The sequence below is a fragment of the Xyrauchen texanus genome, chromosome 46 (assembly GCF_025860055.1).
Source record: "Xyrauchen texanus isolate HMW12.3.18 chromosome 46, RBS_HiC_50CHRs, whole genome shotgun sequence".
In the NCBI taxonomy this organism is placed as follows: domain Eukaryota; kingdom Metazoa; phylum Chordata; class Actinopteri; order Cypriniformes; family Catostomidae; genus Xyrauchen; species Xyrauchen texanus.
Window position 1 is genome coordinate 22588573 of NC_068321.1, and position 15288 is coordinate 22603860.

At 42.5% G+C, this 15288-nt stretch overlaps 1 protein-coding gene across 1 annotated transcript in view; it reads left to right on the forward strand.

Annotated features, from left to right (window-relative positions):
• LOC127638070 (unconventional myosin-Va-like) overlaps positions 1 to 15288 on the forward strand; it is a 35140-nt gene that overhangs the window by 14670 nt on the left and 5182 nt on the right. The window contains 18 exon segments of the mRNA XM_052119405.1: positions 4054 to 4162; positions 4347 to 4558; positions 4748 to 4904; positions 5466 to 5705; positions 5806 to 5999; positions 6229 to 6332; positions 6546 to 6694; positions 7275 to 7297; positions 7351 to 7552; positions 7706 to 7799; positions 8180 to 8326; positions 8479 to 8633; positions 8850 to 8936; positions 9115 to 9265; positions 10609 to 10891; positions 11007 to 11181; positions 11281 to 11361; positions 11471 to 11629. Coding sequence (XP_051975365.1) covers positions 4054 to 4162; positions 4347 to 4558; positions 4748 to 4904; positions 5466 to 5705; positions 5806 to 5999; positions 6229 to 6332; positions 6546 to 6694; positions 7275 to 7297; positions 7351 to 7552; positions 7706 to 7799; positions 8180 to 8326; positions 8479 to 8633; positions 8850 to 8936; positions 9115 to 9265; positions 10609 to 10891; positions 11007 to 11181; positions 11281 to 11361; positions 11471 to 11623 — 2716 coding nt within the window. The 3' untranslated portion in view covers positions 11624 to 11629.

Genomic DNA, 15288 nt, shown 5'->3' on the forward strand with positions numbered 1-15288 from the left:
AGTTCTTTCTACAGAAAATCCAGAACTGAAACAAACTGGCAGTTAGCTGGTTCTGTAATAAGAACTTTAGTAGAAGGAAACGCATGCAGGTGCATTTGCGTTACTACGTTCAGCCCCTCCCAAGGGGAGGGGAGGGGGACTGGGCGACTCGGGAGAAGTAGAGGAGACATTGCGCTATCAACAGAGGCTGAAGAGGTCCTCTTCTGCCCTGTAAAATCTACCCAGATCAGTTCCAAGTGGAGGGAGCCCTAGCACTTGAAATGGTCTCAATAACCTCAAGAGAAAACCCTGTGAACCTCATTTGGTACCCTTAGGGGCCAGACATGAAAGGTTTCACAATTCGGGCCGGGATGAAATATCGTCCCCTGTGCCTGAGACAGAAGGTCCCTCCTGTCCGGAATCGCCCAAGGCGAGCCGTCGAGGAGAGATATAATTTCTGAGAACCAAATCCTGTTCGGCCAGTGAGGCGCTATCAGTAAGAGGCAAGACCCTTGCTGGCTGAACTCTGGCTAAGACTCCCGGAGCAGAGAAACCGGGGAAAAGCATACCGACACATTCTGGGCCATGTATGCGCCATCGCGCCCAGACCCAGGGGGCTGGGTGACTCAGAGAGAAGTAGAGGGACATTGCGCAGTCTCTTGAGAGGCTAAGAGGTCCACTTCTGCTCTGTAAAATCTCTCCCAAATTTGTTGTACTACCTCGGGTGGAGTTTCCACTCGCCCTCGGTATGTTCTGTCTGGACAGCAAATCTGCTCCCACATTTAGGCGTCCAGGGATGTAAATTGCCCTGAGTGACAGGAGCTTGCCCTGGGCCCAAAGGAGAATCCGACGTGTCAGAAATACAGCTGACAAGAACGTGGGTCTCCTTGATGATTTATGTAAGAGGCTACCGCTGTATTGTCCACCAGCACCAAGACATGGCAGCCTCAGGAGGAGGTATTTCAGGGCCAGAAATACAGCCATCAACCCGAGACAGTGACTGTGACAACCGAGCTGACGACCCTCCTATCCCCTTAAGCTGGACGACCACTTAAGGCCGCTACCCCGCCCGTCAGGGAGGTGTCTGTCGTTAGCAGTCTGCGACAACAAGACGCACCTAGAGTGGGACCCAAGGCAGAAAACCGGGTCTGAACCACATAGAAAGGGAACGAACCCTGAGGCGCGTAACCCTATTTAGCCCAGGGGTTTTGGCCCTTGGAAGAAATCCCCTGGCTTTTGGCCACAACAAAAACGGTCTCATGAGCAGAAGGTCCAGAGGGATCACCGTGGACGCGTTCAGCCCTGAGACCTGGAAATCGTTGATACTGATAACAGTGCAACCTAGCCTGACTTTGCTCAGGGTGATCTGAATGGACTCAATCCTAGCGGGAGACAGTTGTGCCCGCATAGTGATTGAACTCCATACGATGCCCCGATAGACAGTGTTCTGAGTGGGAGAGAGGACGCTTTTCTTGGCGTTGAGCCTCAACCCCAGAGAAACAGATGAGCTAAGACGATGTCCCTGTGCTGAACTGCCAGTTCCTGGAACTGCGCTAGGATCAGCCAGTCGCTCTACGTAATTCAGAATGCAGATGCCCCGGAGTCGCAAGGAGCCAGCGCTACATCATGCATTGTGAATGTGCGGGTAAAAAGGGCTAGGCTGGGTGAAAGAACCTGACCCTGGAAGACTTCGCCCCGGAAGTGAACCTCAGGAACTTTCCATGTTGTGGCAGAACTTCTAAATGAAGTATAGAAGTGCGTCATAAGATCGATGGTGACCAGCCAAACGAGTTGTAGGGCTTGAGACACGACCGTCTTGACAGGCATCATCTTGGACTTGAACACCCACGGGTAGTTCAAGCTTTAGATCTAAGCCAGACGCCACCCCTCACCCTCCATGGGAAACGGGAAGTATTTAGTGTAATAACCTAACTCTCTCTCTGGAAGGGGAACACATACCATGGCCCCTTTAACCAGGAGATTGAGAGTTTTTTTTTTTTACAAAAAAGAAATCCGGTTAACGGTAGTGAGAACACGCCGTTGAAACACGGAAAAGCGGCGAGAGAATTAAATCCTGACGCCGTTATAAGACCCACAGAAAAGGATATATCCGGCAGAAGTTTCCACGCTGCCAGGATCTCTGAGATGGGTATTATATTTTAACACTTCCTGTTGAGGGGTTGTCGGGTGTTTCGCGTCCTGAATAAAATGCAGGAACAGCTGAAAACACCAAATTTTGACGGAAGCCTCTGCAACCCGAAACACCAAGAGGTGGCGGGAATGGAGGGGCTTCGAGGGGTACCGGAGGGGTGAAGTGAAGCACGCGCCCGGTCCCTAGGGGAGCTACCCCTAATCTAGGCGCAAGACCGTCAGGGTCTTCTCTTACTAGAATTTATAGTCCTGAGGGCTGGCAAGGGTGGCGAGACTGTCCCCAATCCCTGGGAGGAGGAGCACGACTCGCCACGCTTTGCTTTTGAGCCTCCCTTCAGTCAGGACCGAGGTGGGTCTGAGGCTTGCTCGTCAAGCGCAGAACCCACACTCAGGTCGCCCAGGAGGTCAGCCTGGTATGCCTGAAAAACAGCATAGTGTGCAGAGCAGCACCAGCCTGACCTGCTGCTTGATAAGCCCTTCCCACTAAAGTGGAGGTTGTCCTATAAGGCTTTGAGGGGAGAGAGGGCTTCTTAAGTGACGATGTCGAGCCCGGCGAGAGATAGCCCGCAAGCGTCTCTTCGACCAGCGGCATCACTGAATACCCCCGTGCCTCAGCACCCACGATAGTCGAATATAATGACGTCGAGGGTATGTGAACACGGGAAGAAAATATATATATATTTTTTTTTTTTTTTTTTTTTTAGGGGTTCTCCATGAGCGAAAAAGCTCTTCAAGGAGGTTATCAAAGAAAGGGAAGGGACCCATGAGGCGTTCCCTTTCTTAGACTGGAAGATAAAATCTATCCCCTAATTGGAGCGTTTGGGGGTCTCTTTTTCGCGTGGCCAGTCCAATCCGGCAACAGCACGAGTAACAACATCGAGCAATTCCTCCGTAGATTTTTTATCGCGGACGGAAAGCTCGGAGGCGGGAAGAGAATAGCGATCCACCTCATGATCCGAAGAAGCGTCGGAACGCGCTTCGAGATCATGTGAAGGACCAGCTGGGTTTGGGGAGAGAGTGAGAGAAAGGGATCAACCCGTCTCTTGCTCCTCAGCCAAATCCATGCACGAGCCCCACGAACGATCTTTTCGTGAGTGCTGACTCCCGGAAGCAAGCGAGGCGAGCACGCCCTGCTGCAACGCGAGAGCAGCGTGCTCTACCCCCAAACAAACAGCAAAAACTGATGTGTGCCGTCTTCAGCTATAGAGCAAGAAGAGGGGAACACGCACCGTTTGCTTTCAGTCATTCTCTCTTTCTTTTTTTTTTTTTAGAAATATATATATATATATATATATATATATATATATATATATATATAATATTTTCTAAACAGAAGAGAAAAATAGAACAACGTTCACTGCACACTGCCTAACTGAATCTATCTCCTAACAGAGGAAAGAAAGTTTTGACAGGGTGTGTGAAACACACAGAAACAGAATCGCTCTGAAAAAAGAGTTTCTGACGACACCTGGTGACGTATCCATTTATAGCCTGGCCTCAGGTGCATCTAATGATTACATCAGCCGAGGCTATAAATTCCGGTCAATGTTCATTGACGTGTTCCACACATTTATTCAGCTCGGCTCACAGCTAAAGCTGTTCCCCTAGCGCTTAGCAGCGCAACATCGTAGTGAAGCCTTTTGTAAAGGGAACATACTGTGAATATGCTTTAGGACTGGGCAGAATAATTTATGGTTATATAAAACAACTTATCCCATTAAATAAGATTGTTGAAGTACCACCCACCCCTACAGTCATCCATTTAAATTGTCCATTTTGGTCTCCGTAAATCTACTATCCCCACCCTGTACAAGTTCTTGCTGTAGATATCTCTGAGAAACATTATTGCCAATATATCTGTAAAAGCTACACTTACTGAAATAAGTGCATTGTGTTATAATGCATTTTTTCACTCCTGATCAGGTGGACTTATCAAGAATTCTTCAGCCGCTATCGTGTTCTAATGAAGCAGAAAGATATCCTGTCAGACAGGAAGCTGACCTGCCAGAGTGTGCTAGAACGGCTTGTGCAGGTAACACACTTGTCTTTGCAAACATAAAGACAGCATAGCTAGGTCCAAAACGCTCCACCATAATGAATGTTCGATATGTTCATTAGTTTGATTTTAAAGGAATAATTCACCAAAAAATTTGTATTCAATCATTACTTCGTCACATGTTATTTTTTTCTGTGGATCTCCCGTTTCTTCTCTGAAGGACAAGGATAAATATCAGTTCGGAAAAACGAAGATCTTCTTCCGAGCTGGTCAGGTGGCTTATCTGGAAAAGCTGAGGGCAGACAAACTCCGCAAAGCTTGCATCCACATCCAGAAAACCATTCGGTGCTGGGTCGCACGTAAGATGTACTTGCGTAATCGCCAAGCGGCCATTACCATACAGAGATATGTGAGAGGACACCAGGCTCGATGGTGGGTGTTGAGAGTCGAGGTTCACTCTGCTTGATTTGGAGTTACAGGAATAGTTCACCCATAAATGAAAAAGATGAAATTATTCTAGTGTAAAGAGACTTTAGAGAACTGCTTTGATGCACTTGAATACACAAATCACAGTGTGTTACTGGCTGAGAGATAAACAGTATTTTATCTCCCCTTATTCAGCTTGTGCCATACTATGAGAAGGACGCTGGCCGCAGTGATCTTTCAGAAGAACACACGCATGTGGGCGACTAGACGACAGTACCAGCGACAGAAAGCATCAGCAATTCTCATTCAAAGGTTACTGCGCGGCTATGCAGCCAGACTGGAGTACAAGCGGGTATGAAGCCAATAACGTTTTTATTTTGAGGTGGTTATTGATTTCAAGCCTGCAGCAGGGAACAAAACAACTGTGTTCAAGAATGAGCAATAGTTGTTTTTTTTAGTACTATGAGTAATTCTCAGTTCATTTTAAGCTTGTTATTAAGTAAATCTAACTTCAAACCTAATGTGACCACCACTTGAAGTCAACATGAAATCAAATACACATTCCTGGTCTTATTGAGCATAGTTTGTTGGTGCATGATGGTTCAAAGAAAAAAATATTTGTCTTCGTAATCTGTCATCAAAATGCAAAAACATGCTCCACCTCAAAATTGAATTTCCTTTTCGGCTGACATCACCAATCCCTCATTTTTCAATGCCTGCTCTCTATCTTCCTTTCTCTATTCTTGTATGTAATGCCCCAATTTTCACAATCCAGTCAATGTCTCCTGCCTCGGAATAATGTCACATTACAGAAGTAAAATGGGTTGTGAATTCTGATACATGTTCACTTTAAAACATTGGATTTGGGATGAAAGGAAGTGTAAAGAGCTTCTTATCTTGTTTTCCTGCCCAGTTGGTGTGCGAGCGCAAGGCTTTACTGATCCAGCGATGGGTGCGTGGCTTCCTGGCCCGTTGGCGTTTCCGTCGCATCAAGCGGGCTGTGGTGTACCTGCAGTGTTGTGTTCGCAGGATGCTAGCTCGCCGAGAGCTCAAGAAACTCAAGATAGAAGCCAGGTCAGTCGAGCACTACAGGAAACTCAACTTCGGCATGGAGAACAAGATCATGCAGCTTCAGAGAAGACTGGACGAGCAGGTATCTCCATTACCTTCTCATGAAAGTTGCATTGATATCTAAAAAGTGCTACATGTTCGCTCATTAACAGACTCATGATCGGTTTTTATGGGGGGTTTAGCATAAGGAGAACCAAGAGCTTACAGAGCGAATAAGTGAAGCGGAGACCCAAAATGCTGCTGAGATGGAGAAGTTGAACCTGCAGTTTAAGAAGCTTCAAGGGTCTGAAGAAGAAGCTTGTCATCGTACAGACCAGGTGACATTGTTGCAGGAAGAATTGGAGTTGGTCCGTCAAGAGTTGGAGAGGAACAAGAGGTACATTTTTAAGTGGCATTAATTTAAGCAACTTTACCTACGCAAATGCACACAATTAAAGGCCAAAATTGTAAATGCATAAGCATGAAAGAGTGAAAAACCACAGGACATGCAGTAGTTACTGTACACTTACAATTGATTACCAATAATCCATCCATCCATCTGTCCAGTTTTTAAATTCTGAACTGCAAGCACATCTGATTAAGAGGAGAGCCTGTAAAATATAGAGTTGTCCGCAGATGGTAGCTGAGCTGAATGAGAGGAACAGTTTGCTGAAGAGTGAGAAAGATGAAATGAACAGACTTATCCAAGAACAGGAGACACAGATAATAGGTGGGTTCATGTTATTGTGGCTTGGCTCTGGCAAACTGCTCCTTTTCTTAACGCAAAGATGTGTATGAACGGCCCCTAAAGTGATTTCATGTTCAAAGGGTGAAGATGTATTTAGATATAAGAAAATGGTGAGTTATTAATTAGTCTTAAGTGACATGGGACTGTTTATTATGTAATGTTTCTGAGACCTTCACTTCTTATCGGGATAAACAGAAAAGTTGGAGGCGACCCATCAGGAGGTCACAGAGCGCCTTCAGGCACAACTGAACGAGGAACACTTCCGTTACCAAAACCTACTGATGGAGCACCTGAAACTGGAGGACCGCCATACTGATCTGAAATCAGAGATAGAAGCGGCTGCAGTAAGTTGAAACTTGCCACTTATACAAACCTGAAAATGATGGCTCATGCTACTCTCTGCGATCCATGCACAACTTACCACTCGCCCCAGTGAGAGCGAGAACCATTAATCGCAACCACGAGGAGGTTACCCCATGTGACTTTACCCTCCCTAGCAACCGGGCCAATTTGGTTGCTTAGGAGACCTGGCTGGAGTCACTCAGCATGCCCTGGATTCAAACTCGTGAATCCAGGGGTGGTAGTCAGCGTCAATACTCGCTTTTAAAATTATTTTTTTAATGTACTTATTATTAATTTTAATTTCATGGACAAAGTAAATGTACTTAAAATTGTATTTTTCATTTGATGGGCAAAATCACAAATACTGTGACGCACATACATCCACAATCAACTGATACATGTGCAAGAGATGTTTAATAATGTTTTTATTCAAATTTCATGGATGCACATCAATTTATTTTAGTAATGATGGTAAAGGAATCAGTTGGTGAATCAGCAGAAGAGTTATTGACATCTAAAATAAGCAAGACCTTTCATTTTAGATATTAAAAATGAAAGACAAATTAAAATGTTCTTAATAAGCAAGAGGAAACACTTCGCACTCTGTAAATGTTCATATTTAACATTTAACATTTCTTGTTTCTTGCTCTCTATGCAGGTTGCTGGTGTCACAGTTACAAACTCAGGGTCAGTCCCATGAAAAGGAGGTGGAGGGCATGAAGGCGGAGTTTCAGCAGTTAAGGGCGGAGCTTGATCAGCAGCAGCAGCAGATGCTTTCGGACAATCCTGAACTTCCGCAGGATGCACGAATACAAGCTAGCCTACAGCACGAGATCAGTCGCCTCACGCAACAAAATCTGGTAGGTGTGTCCTACGCACACAATTGTTAAAAATGACAGATAAACAATTTATTGATTAGCGGTAACAGTCATAGAAAATTATGCATTTTTTTTTTATTAATACTACTGTATTAAATTGTTATACTTTGATTAAGTAATCTCTATAAATTGTAGGACCTTTTGGAGCAGATGGGCAAACAGGACAAGATGATCCGCAAACTAAATAAACACCTGAAAATCTATGTGAAAAAGTTTGGGGAGCCTGAGGGTAAACATTGTTCCATTTGAATGTGTAAACAATATATATTATAATGGGTATGTGTGTCGGTACACCGCATGCACTAATTTAAAGCAGCTTTTCACAAACTAGGATCTGTCTCAAATAGTTAGGGGTCTGCAGAAAATTGCAAAATTGTGAACAAAAACCTCACTGAACACTTAAGAGGTTTGCAGCAAACCAGACACCATGTGTCTGTGAGAGAAAGTGAATCTAAAATGGGGCGACAACAGTCCTTGGTTCAAAACTGTTTTGAGAAACCCTCATATAAAGAACTTATTTGAGCCGGGTCTGGTTAACTGTACATGCATTTCACATCTTATATTCTGAATATTGATTGCTACAGTGATTTATCTCTGTGATGACAGCAGGTGTTCATATTGAACAGTCCACGCCAGAGAACATGATTGATGAGAGCGGACGAATGGTCGGTATCGCTCGTAAAGAGAGAGACATCCAGGGTATGCTGGAGTACAGGAGAGAGGACGAGAGCAAACTGCACAAGATACTTATCACAGGTTACTTGTAAATAATGCAAATTATGTCAACAGACTCAAAATCACTAACTGTCAATAGGTTTCATTTTTACTTTGTTCCACTGGTTAGCACTTTATTACCTTTATCAGGCAGTTCTCAGATCAGTCTTCAGAATGTGTGCTTTGTCTACCAGAGCTCAAACCACGAGATGTGGCGGTGAATTTGATCCCAGGCCTGCCTGCTTATATTCTCTTTATGTGTCTGCGACATGCCGACTACGCCAACGATGACCAGCGGGTCTCCACACTTCTGAACTCCACTATCAACTCCATCAAGACCGTACTAAAGGTGACAAACTGTCAGACTGTTTTTATCTCTTTAGAGTCATGTATTTAGCGTTACTTAAATAACTGGCTAAACTTCTTTTAGCAAATGAAAAACATTGTCCAGTTAATTTTGAATAAATATCTGACAAAATATTGTGATGTAATGTTCTGTTTTCTACTGTGAAATTCTTCTTTCTCTGTTCAAATTTGTCTTATTAATAATTGATTGTCTTTACAGAAAAGAGGTGATTTTGAAACCATCTCATTCTGGTTGACCAATACCTGTCGCTTCTTGCATTGCCTTAGGCAGTACAGTGGAGAAGAGGTGGGTGTGGTCTGTCTATCTCCATTCCAAACCCTAGTCAGCTGCCTACATAGACAGCCTTTTTAGGCATCATAGGCGTGCTTCTGACATGAAGGCAGCCAAATAATTTGTGTTTGTGTGCATAACTATACTGTATGAACCCTGACCTGATATCTCATTTCTTCCTGGCCTCTTTTAGGCATACACAAAGCACAACACTCCTCGGCAAAACAAGCACTGCCTGACCAACTTTGACCTGTCTGAGTACCGTCAGGTTCTGAGTGATCTGGCGATTCAAATCTACCAGCAGCTCAACAGGGTCATAGATAATATTCTACATCCCATGATTGGTAAGAGGTTCTCACTAGGGATGCACCGAAATTTGCGCTAGAATTAGTTTTTATTTTTTTATTACATTCTACTTGTTTCAAATCAAAAAGGGAAACGGAAAATGCACACAGCAGTCACGCTCGGGTCTCAGGAGGTAAAAGCACCAAAGCTTGTGTTAGCTTGAGTGGTGGCTGTGTTTTAGTTAACTGAGGAGCACTTCCAAACCACAATTAATTTAAACCAATCATCAGTGCTCTGTAACTAGCCAAATTCTCAGAGGTCAAGAATTTAAGGGATGTGCGCTAACAGAAGAAAAATCGCCAAACAACCTCTGCAGAGCAAAAACATCAGTGCATTTCGGCATCATTTTTAGGGGAACTAAAAGAATCCTGTTCACCCATAAGCCTTAAAAGGCACACACACTCCTTATTATTATTATTATTATTATTATTATTATTAATGATACAGAAGCAGAAGCAGTTTTTTAAATTATTCATAAATATATTCTTACATAAACTGTCCAATTGAATTAAATGTGTCAGATTACATAAGAATGATTTAACGGGTAGCTCAGCGAGTATTGACCCCACCTACCACCCCTGGAGTCGTGAGTTTGACTCCAGCCAGGTCTCATAAGCACCCAAATTGGCCCGGTTGCTAGGAGGGTAGAGTCACATGGGGTAACCACCTCGTGGCCGCGATTAGTGGTTCTCGCTCTCAATGGGGCGTAGTGGTGAGTTGTGTGTGGATCGCGTAGAGTAGCATGAGCCTCCACATGCTGTGAGTCTCCGCGATGTCATGCACAACGAGCCACGTGATAAGATGCACGGATTGACATCTCAGAAGTGGAGGAAACTGAGACATGTCCTCCACCACCCGGATTGAGGTGAGTAACTGTGCTACCATGAGGACCAACTAAGTAGTGGGAATTGGGGATTCCAAATTGGGGATGGAAAAAAAGATAAGATATAATGTACGATTAGGGTGACCAGATGATCATAACAAAATAAATTGGGGTGCACCAGGACAAGGGACTTTTATTTGGGGGGCTTTTCACAGCAAATATTGATTTAATTTAGAAATATTTGATTAAATATATGCCATATCACTTAATTAACTCACTACAAATTTGAGTCAATTGACAGCACTATTAAAAATACATTTTTGTTTACAAAATGTACAATGTTTGCAAATGTATTAAAGTCCCCACCCACAGAAAATAGCCTTCTTCAATATTGATTTTCATTTTGGTGCATCACTAGTTCTTACTGTCCATTTTCTGGCTGATTAAATTTAAATCACATTTTCACCATCTTTCTAACCCTCTCTCCGCCATCTGCTTGTCCTCTTCCCTTAATTCAAGCCCCTGCCATGTTGGAGCAGGAGACCATTCAGGGTGTGATGGGTGTGAAGCCCACAGGAATGAGAAAGCGCACTATCAGTTTCCGTGAGCAGACCTCTTACACGCTAGAGTCTATTTTAAAACAGCTGGATGGATTCTACAACACACTGCTTCAACATGGCAACGACACTGATCTTGTTCGACAGTTCATCAAACAGCAGTTCTACGTCATCTGCTCTGTCACATTAAACAACTTGCTGCTTCGCAAGGACATGTGCTCCTGGAGTAAAGGTCTGCAGATCAGGTACTGACCACTAGGGGGCACCTATGCTAATATGTATGAAGAATTACACTGGAAATGTTATGTATTGCGGCTGATTTAAACTTCATGTGTCACACCTCTCACTCACTCTCATAAGGTATAATGTTTGTCAGTTGGAGGAGTGGTTGCTGAATAAGGATCTTCAGGGCAGCGGTGCGCGTGAGAGTCTGGAGCCTCTGATACAGGCAGCTCAACTTCTGCAGATCAAGAAGAAGAGCCAGGATGATGCAGATGCCATCTGCACCATGTGTACTGCACTCACAACTGAACAGGTGTGTATGTGAGGTTGGGTGTTACCTTTATATGCAGCCTCTCAGAAGAAACCGTTTTGAAATCCTTCTAACGTGCGGCGTTTGTTTCTCTCTGGACAGATTGTGAAAATTCTCCGCTTGTACACACCAGTTAATGAGTTTGAGGAGAGAGTATCTATATCATTCATAAAGTCCATACAGGTGAGTCATGAGGGCTTTTTATTGGTCAGTGTTTTGTGTATTTGAAAGCATTTATTCTTATGTTTACATGGTTAATTTGGTTAAAGAAAAAACTATTTCTCTCCATTAGACTTTAATAAAGGATCGTAAAGAGTCTTCTCAGCTTCTGATGGACGCTAAGATAATTTACCCCGTCACTTTCCCCTTCAACCCTTCATCTGTTGCTCTCGAGGCAATCCAGCTGCCCAGCAGCCTCAATCTGAGCTTCCTCACCCGGGTTTAAAAACAGGTCAGTTATGATGTCATAATGGAATCTATGGCCAAAACTCTTTAAAAAGGCTTTGAATGTAATGTGACTTTACCTTCTGGAATTATAAGAATGTTTACACTTCATGTAATACTGTAATATATTTAATATATATTTTGTGATGAATTTTAGAGCCTTTAAATACATTTCACAGTCTGTGTTTGCTGGAGTAACATGGTTCAGGACCTCAGTTTAATGTTATATCCCAAATGTGTATGCTGCCTTATAGGAAATGTGTTTGACTAAATGAAATTGTTCTAAAGCATATTAAAAGAGAGTATCCACTTGTAGGGTGTAAAATATTTTCTTTTCGCTATAGACATGAAACACTTTTTTCTTGGTATTTATTAAGAAATATTTGTATGTGCAAAATTTGATGTAAAAACTCACAATGCATTGCTGGAATTTTGGCCCATTCCTCCAGACAAAACTGGTGTAACTGAGTCAGGTTTGTAGGCCTCCTTGCTCAAACACGTTTTTTCAGTTCTGCCCACAAAGTTTCTATCAGATTGAGGTCAGGGCTTTGTGATGGCCACTTCAATACTTTGCCTTTGTTGCCCGTAAGCCATTTTGCCACAAATTTGGAGGTAGGCTTGGGGTCATTTTCCATTTGGAAGACCCATTTGCGACCGAGCTTTAACTTCCTGGCTGATGTCTTGAGATGTTGCTTCAATATATCCACATCATTTTCCTTCCTCATGATTCCATCTATTTTGTGAAGTGCACCAGTCCCTCCTGCAGCAAAGCACCCCCACAACATGACACAACGATCACGGTTGGGATGGTGTTCTCACCTCAAGCCTCGCCCTTTTTCCTCCAAACATAACAATGGCCATTATGGCCAAACAGTTAAATTTGTTTCATTGGACCAGAGGACTGTTCTACAAAAAGTAAGTTGTCCCCATGTGCTCTTGTAAACGGTAGTCTGGCTTTTATGGCGGTTTTGGCGCAGTGGCTTCTTCCTTGCTGAGTAGCCTTTCAGGTTATGTCGGTATAAGACTCGTTTTACTGTGGATATAGATACTTGTCTACCTGTTCACAAGGTCCTTTGCTGTTGTGAATGATTGTACTTTTTTTAAATGTTCCTTTGTACCTTATGATAATGTCTTCCTGTTTGACATGAATCCCAATAAGTCTGCCATTTCCTATTGCATGCTTCCGATACCAAATGTTTCCTTTCTGATCTGCTAAGTGAATTGCCTATATTGGTTCATCCATCCTTAATGATTCTTTAGCTATTTTGTCTGCTTCTTCATTGCCTTGAATTCCCACATGTGCTGGTACCCATATGAAATGAATTATTATTCCTATCTGTTTTAGACTATATAATGTAATCATGATTTCTATTAAAATGTCACTTCTATTTGTTTGATTTGATTTTAAACTCTTAAGAACCACCATTGAGTCAGAACATATTACCACTTTATCTGCTCTTACTTCATAAATCCAATCTAGTGCCATTAAGATTGCTGACATCTCTGCAGTGTATACAGATGTACCATCTGTTATTCTTCCAAACGTCCTTACTTCAAACTCTGGGACATAAAAAGCTGCCCTTGTCCTTCCTGTTTCTTGGTTCTTTGAGCCATCTGTGTATACTTGAAGAAATGAATAATGCATACTTTTTATATATTCTTTAAAGCTACATTATTACACAAATATATGTTAAATCAATTTCAGGTTGTGTGAATAACCAAAGTGGTTTTGCAGGTATTGCAACTATTGGAGAAAAATGACTTTGTATTTAGCCCATTTCTTTATTTTCCAATCAAAGCCTTTACCTGGTGTATTTATTGTTTCCCAACTTTCAGCAAGTACTCGCCTTCCTGGATGATCATTGTTTTGTCCCTGAAGATTAATCCAGTATGCCATAGTTAGTTTCTCTCTTCTTATATACAGTGGCATTTCTGATGTTTCCACCTGTAATGCTGCAATTGGCGTAGTTTTAACTGCTCCTAAAATGAGTCTTAATGCTTTAGCTTGCATTATATCTCTTTTGCATCGTTGCAGATGCATATACAATACAACCATAGTCTAGTACTGATCGCAGAAGTCCAACATATATACCTTTTAATGATGGTTTGTCTGCTCCCCAGTCTTGTCTTGCAAGTTTAATACTTTACTATATTTCTTTATAATATCCATCCATCCATCCATCCATCGTCAACCGCTTATCCTGTGTACAGGGTCACGGGGGGCTGGAGCCTATCCCAGCTAACATTGGGCGAAAGGCGGGGGACACCCTGGACAGGTCACCAGTCCATCACAGGGCCACACATAGACAGACATACACATCCACATCTAGGGCAATTTTTTTGGAGACACCAATTAACCTAGCCTGCATGTCTTTTGGATGGTGGGAGGAAGCCGGAGTACCCGGAGAGAACCCACACAGACACGGGGAGAACATGCAAACTCCACACAGAAAGGCCGGGCAACCAGGGTTTGAACCCACGACCTTCTTGCTGTGAGGCAACAGTGCTAACCACTGCACCACCATGCCGCCCTTCATTTAAGTTGTTTGTTCTCTTTAATTTTTTTCTTCTTTATAAATATCTGATAACATGTTTTGGATATTGAAAATTTGAACCCCCATTCTAGAGACCATATTTCAACTATTCCCATTGCTTCTTAAATTCTCTCCATATTAAACGATATATTCCTCCCTCTTTTCCACATTATTCCATCATCCGCATATAAAGCTGTATAAATTCCTGATGACACTCCTTCACATATGTCATTAATAATAATATGAAATCATACAGGGCTTATCACACTTCCCTGAGGTGTTCAGTTCCGGATTACCTCCTCGAACATGGATTGTTCTTTCAAATAAAAACCTTAATACCCTAGTATTCTTCCCTCTTCCAATTTTCTTCAATTTTAATAATAAACCTTCTTTCCACCAAAATAAACTGCCACTAACCCCTCTTTCATTGCTATTGCTTTCTTAACATCTGTTTCCAATTTTATTAGCGCATCCAATGTTGATCTACCTTTTCTAAAATCATTTTGATAAGGCGCTGACAATCCCTTACCCTCAATACAGCCTATTTACAATCATATTCTCCATCAATTTACATAGGTTAGATGTAAGTGCTATTGGTCTATAATTCCCAGTTATCGATACATCTTTCCCCGGCTTAGCAATCAGAATTATTATGGCATGTTTCCATGATCTTGGTAGCCTCCCTTCTACCCATATCTCATTAAATAAGTCCAGTACTGCTTTAAGTATTATGCTACATATTTTAGCATAATCTAACATACCAGAACTTTTCCTGGCGCTGTTTGTTTAATTTGATATAATACTCTTTTAAGTTCCCATATTTCAAATGCAACATCTATTGCTCCTCTCCCATCAGGTTTTTATAATACATATATTGATGTTGCTGCAAAAATTCTCATTGAGATTTTCTTGTTTTAACTAATAGTTCTGCCTTGTCTTTTTCTGTAATAGCTGTTCTTCCTTCACCTGTTAATACCGGTATATTTCTGGTTTTATATATCCCATTTATATTCCCAACATACCCCAAACCTCACGCAATCCTGTTTCTTTACCTATAGAAGAACAATAACCTTGCCAGTATCTCTTTTTTGCCTGTTTAATTTTCCTCCTTGCCTGTGCTCTTTCCCTCGGA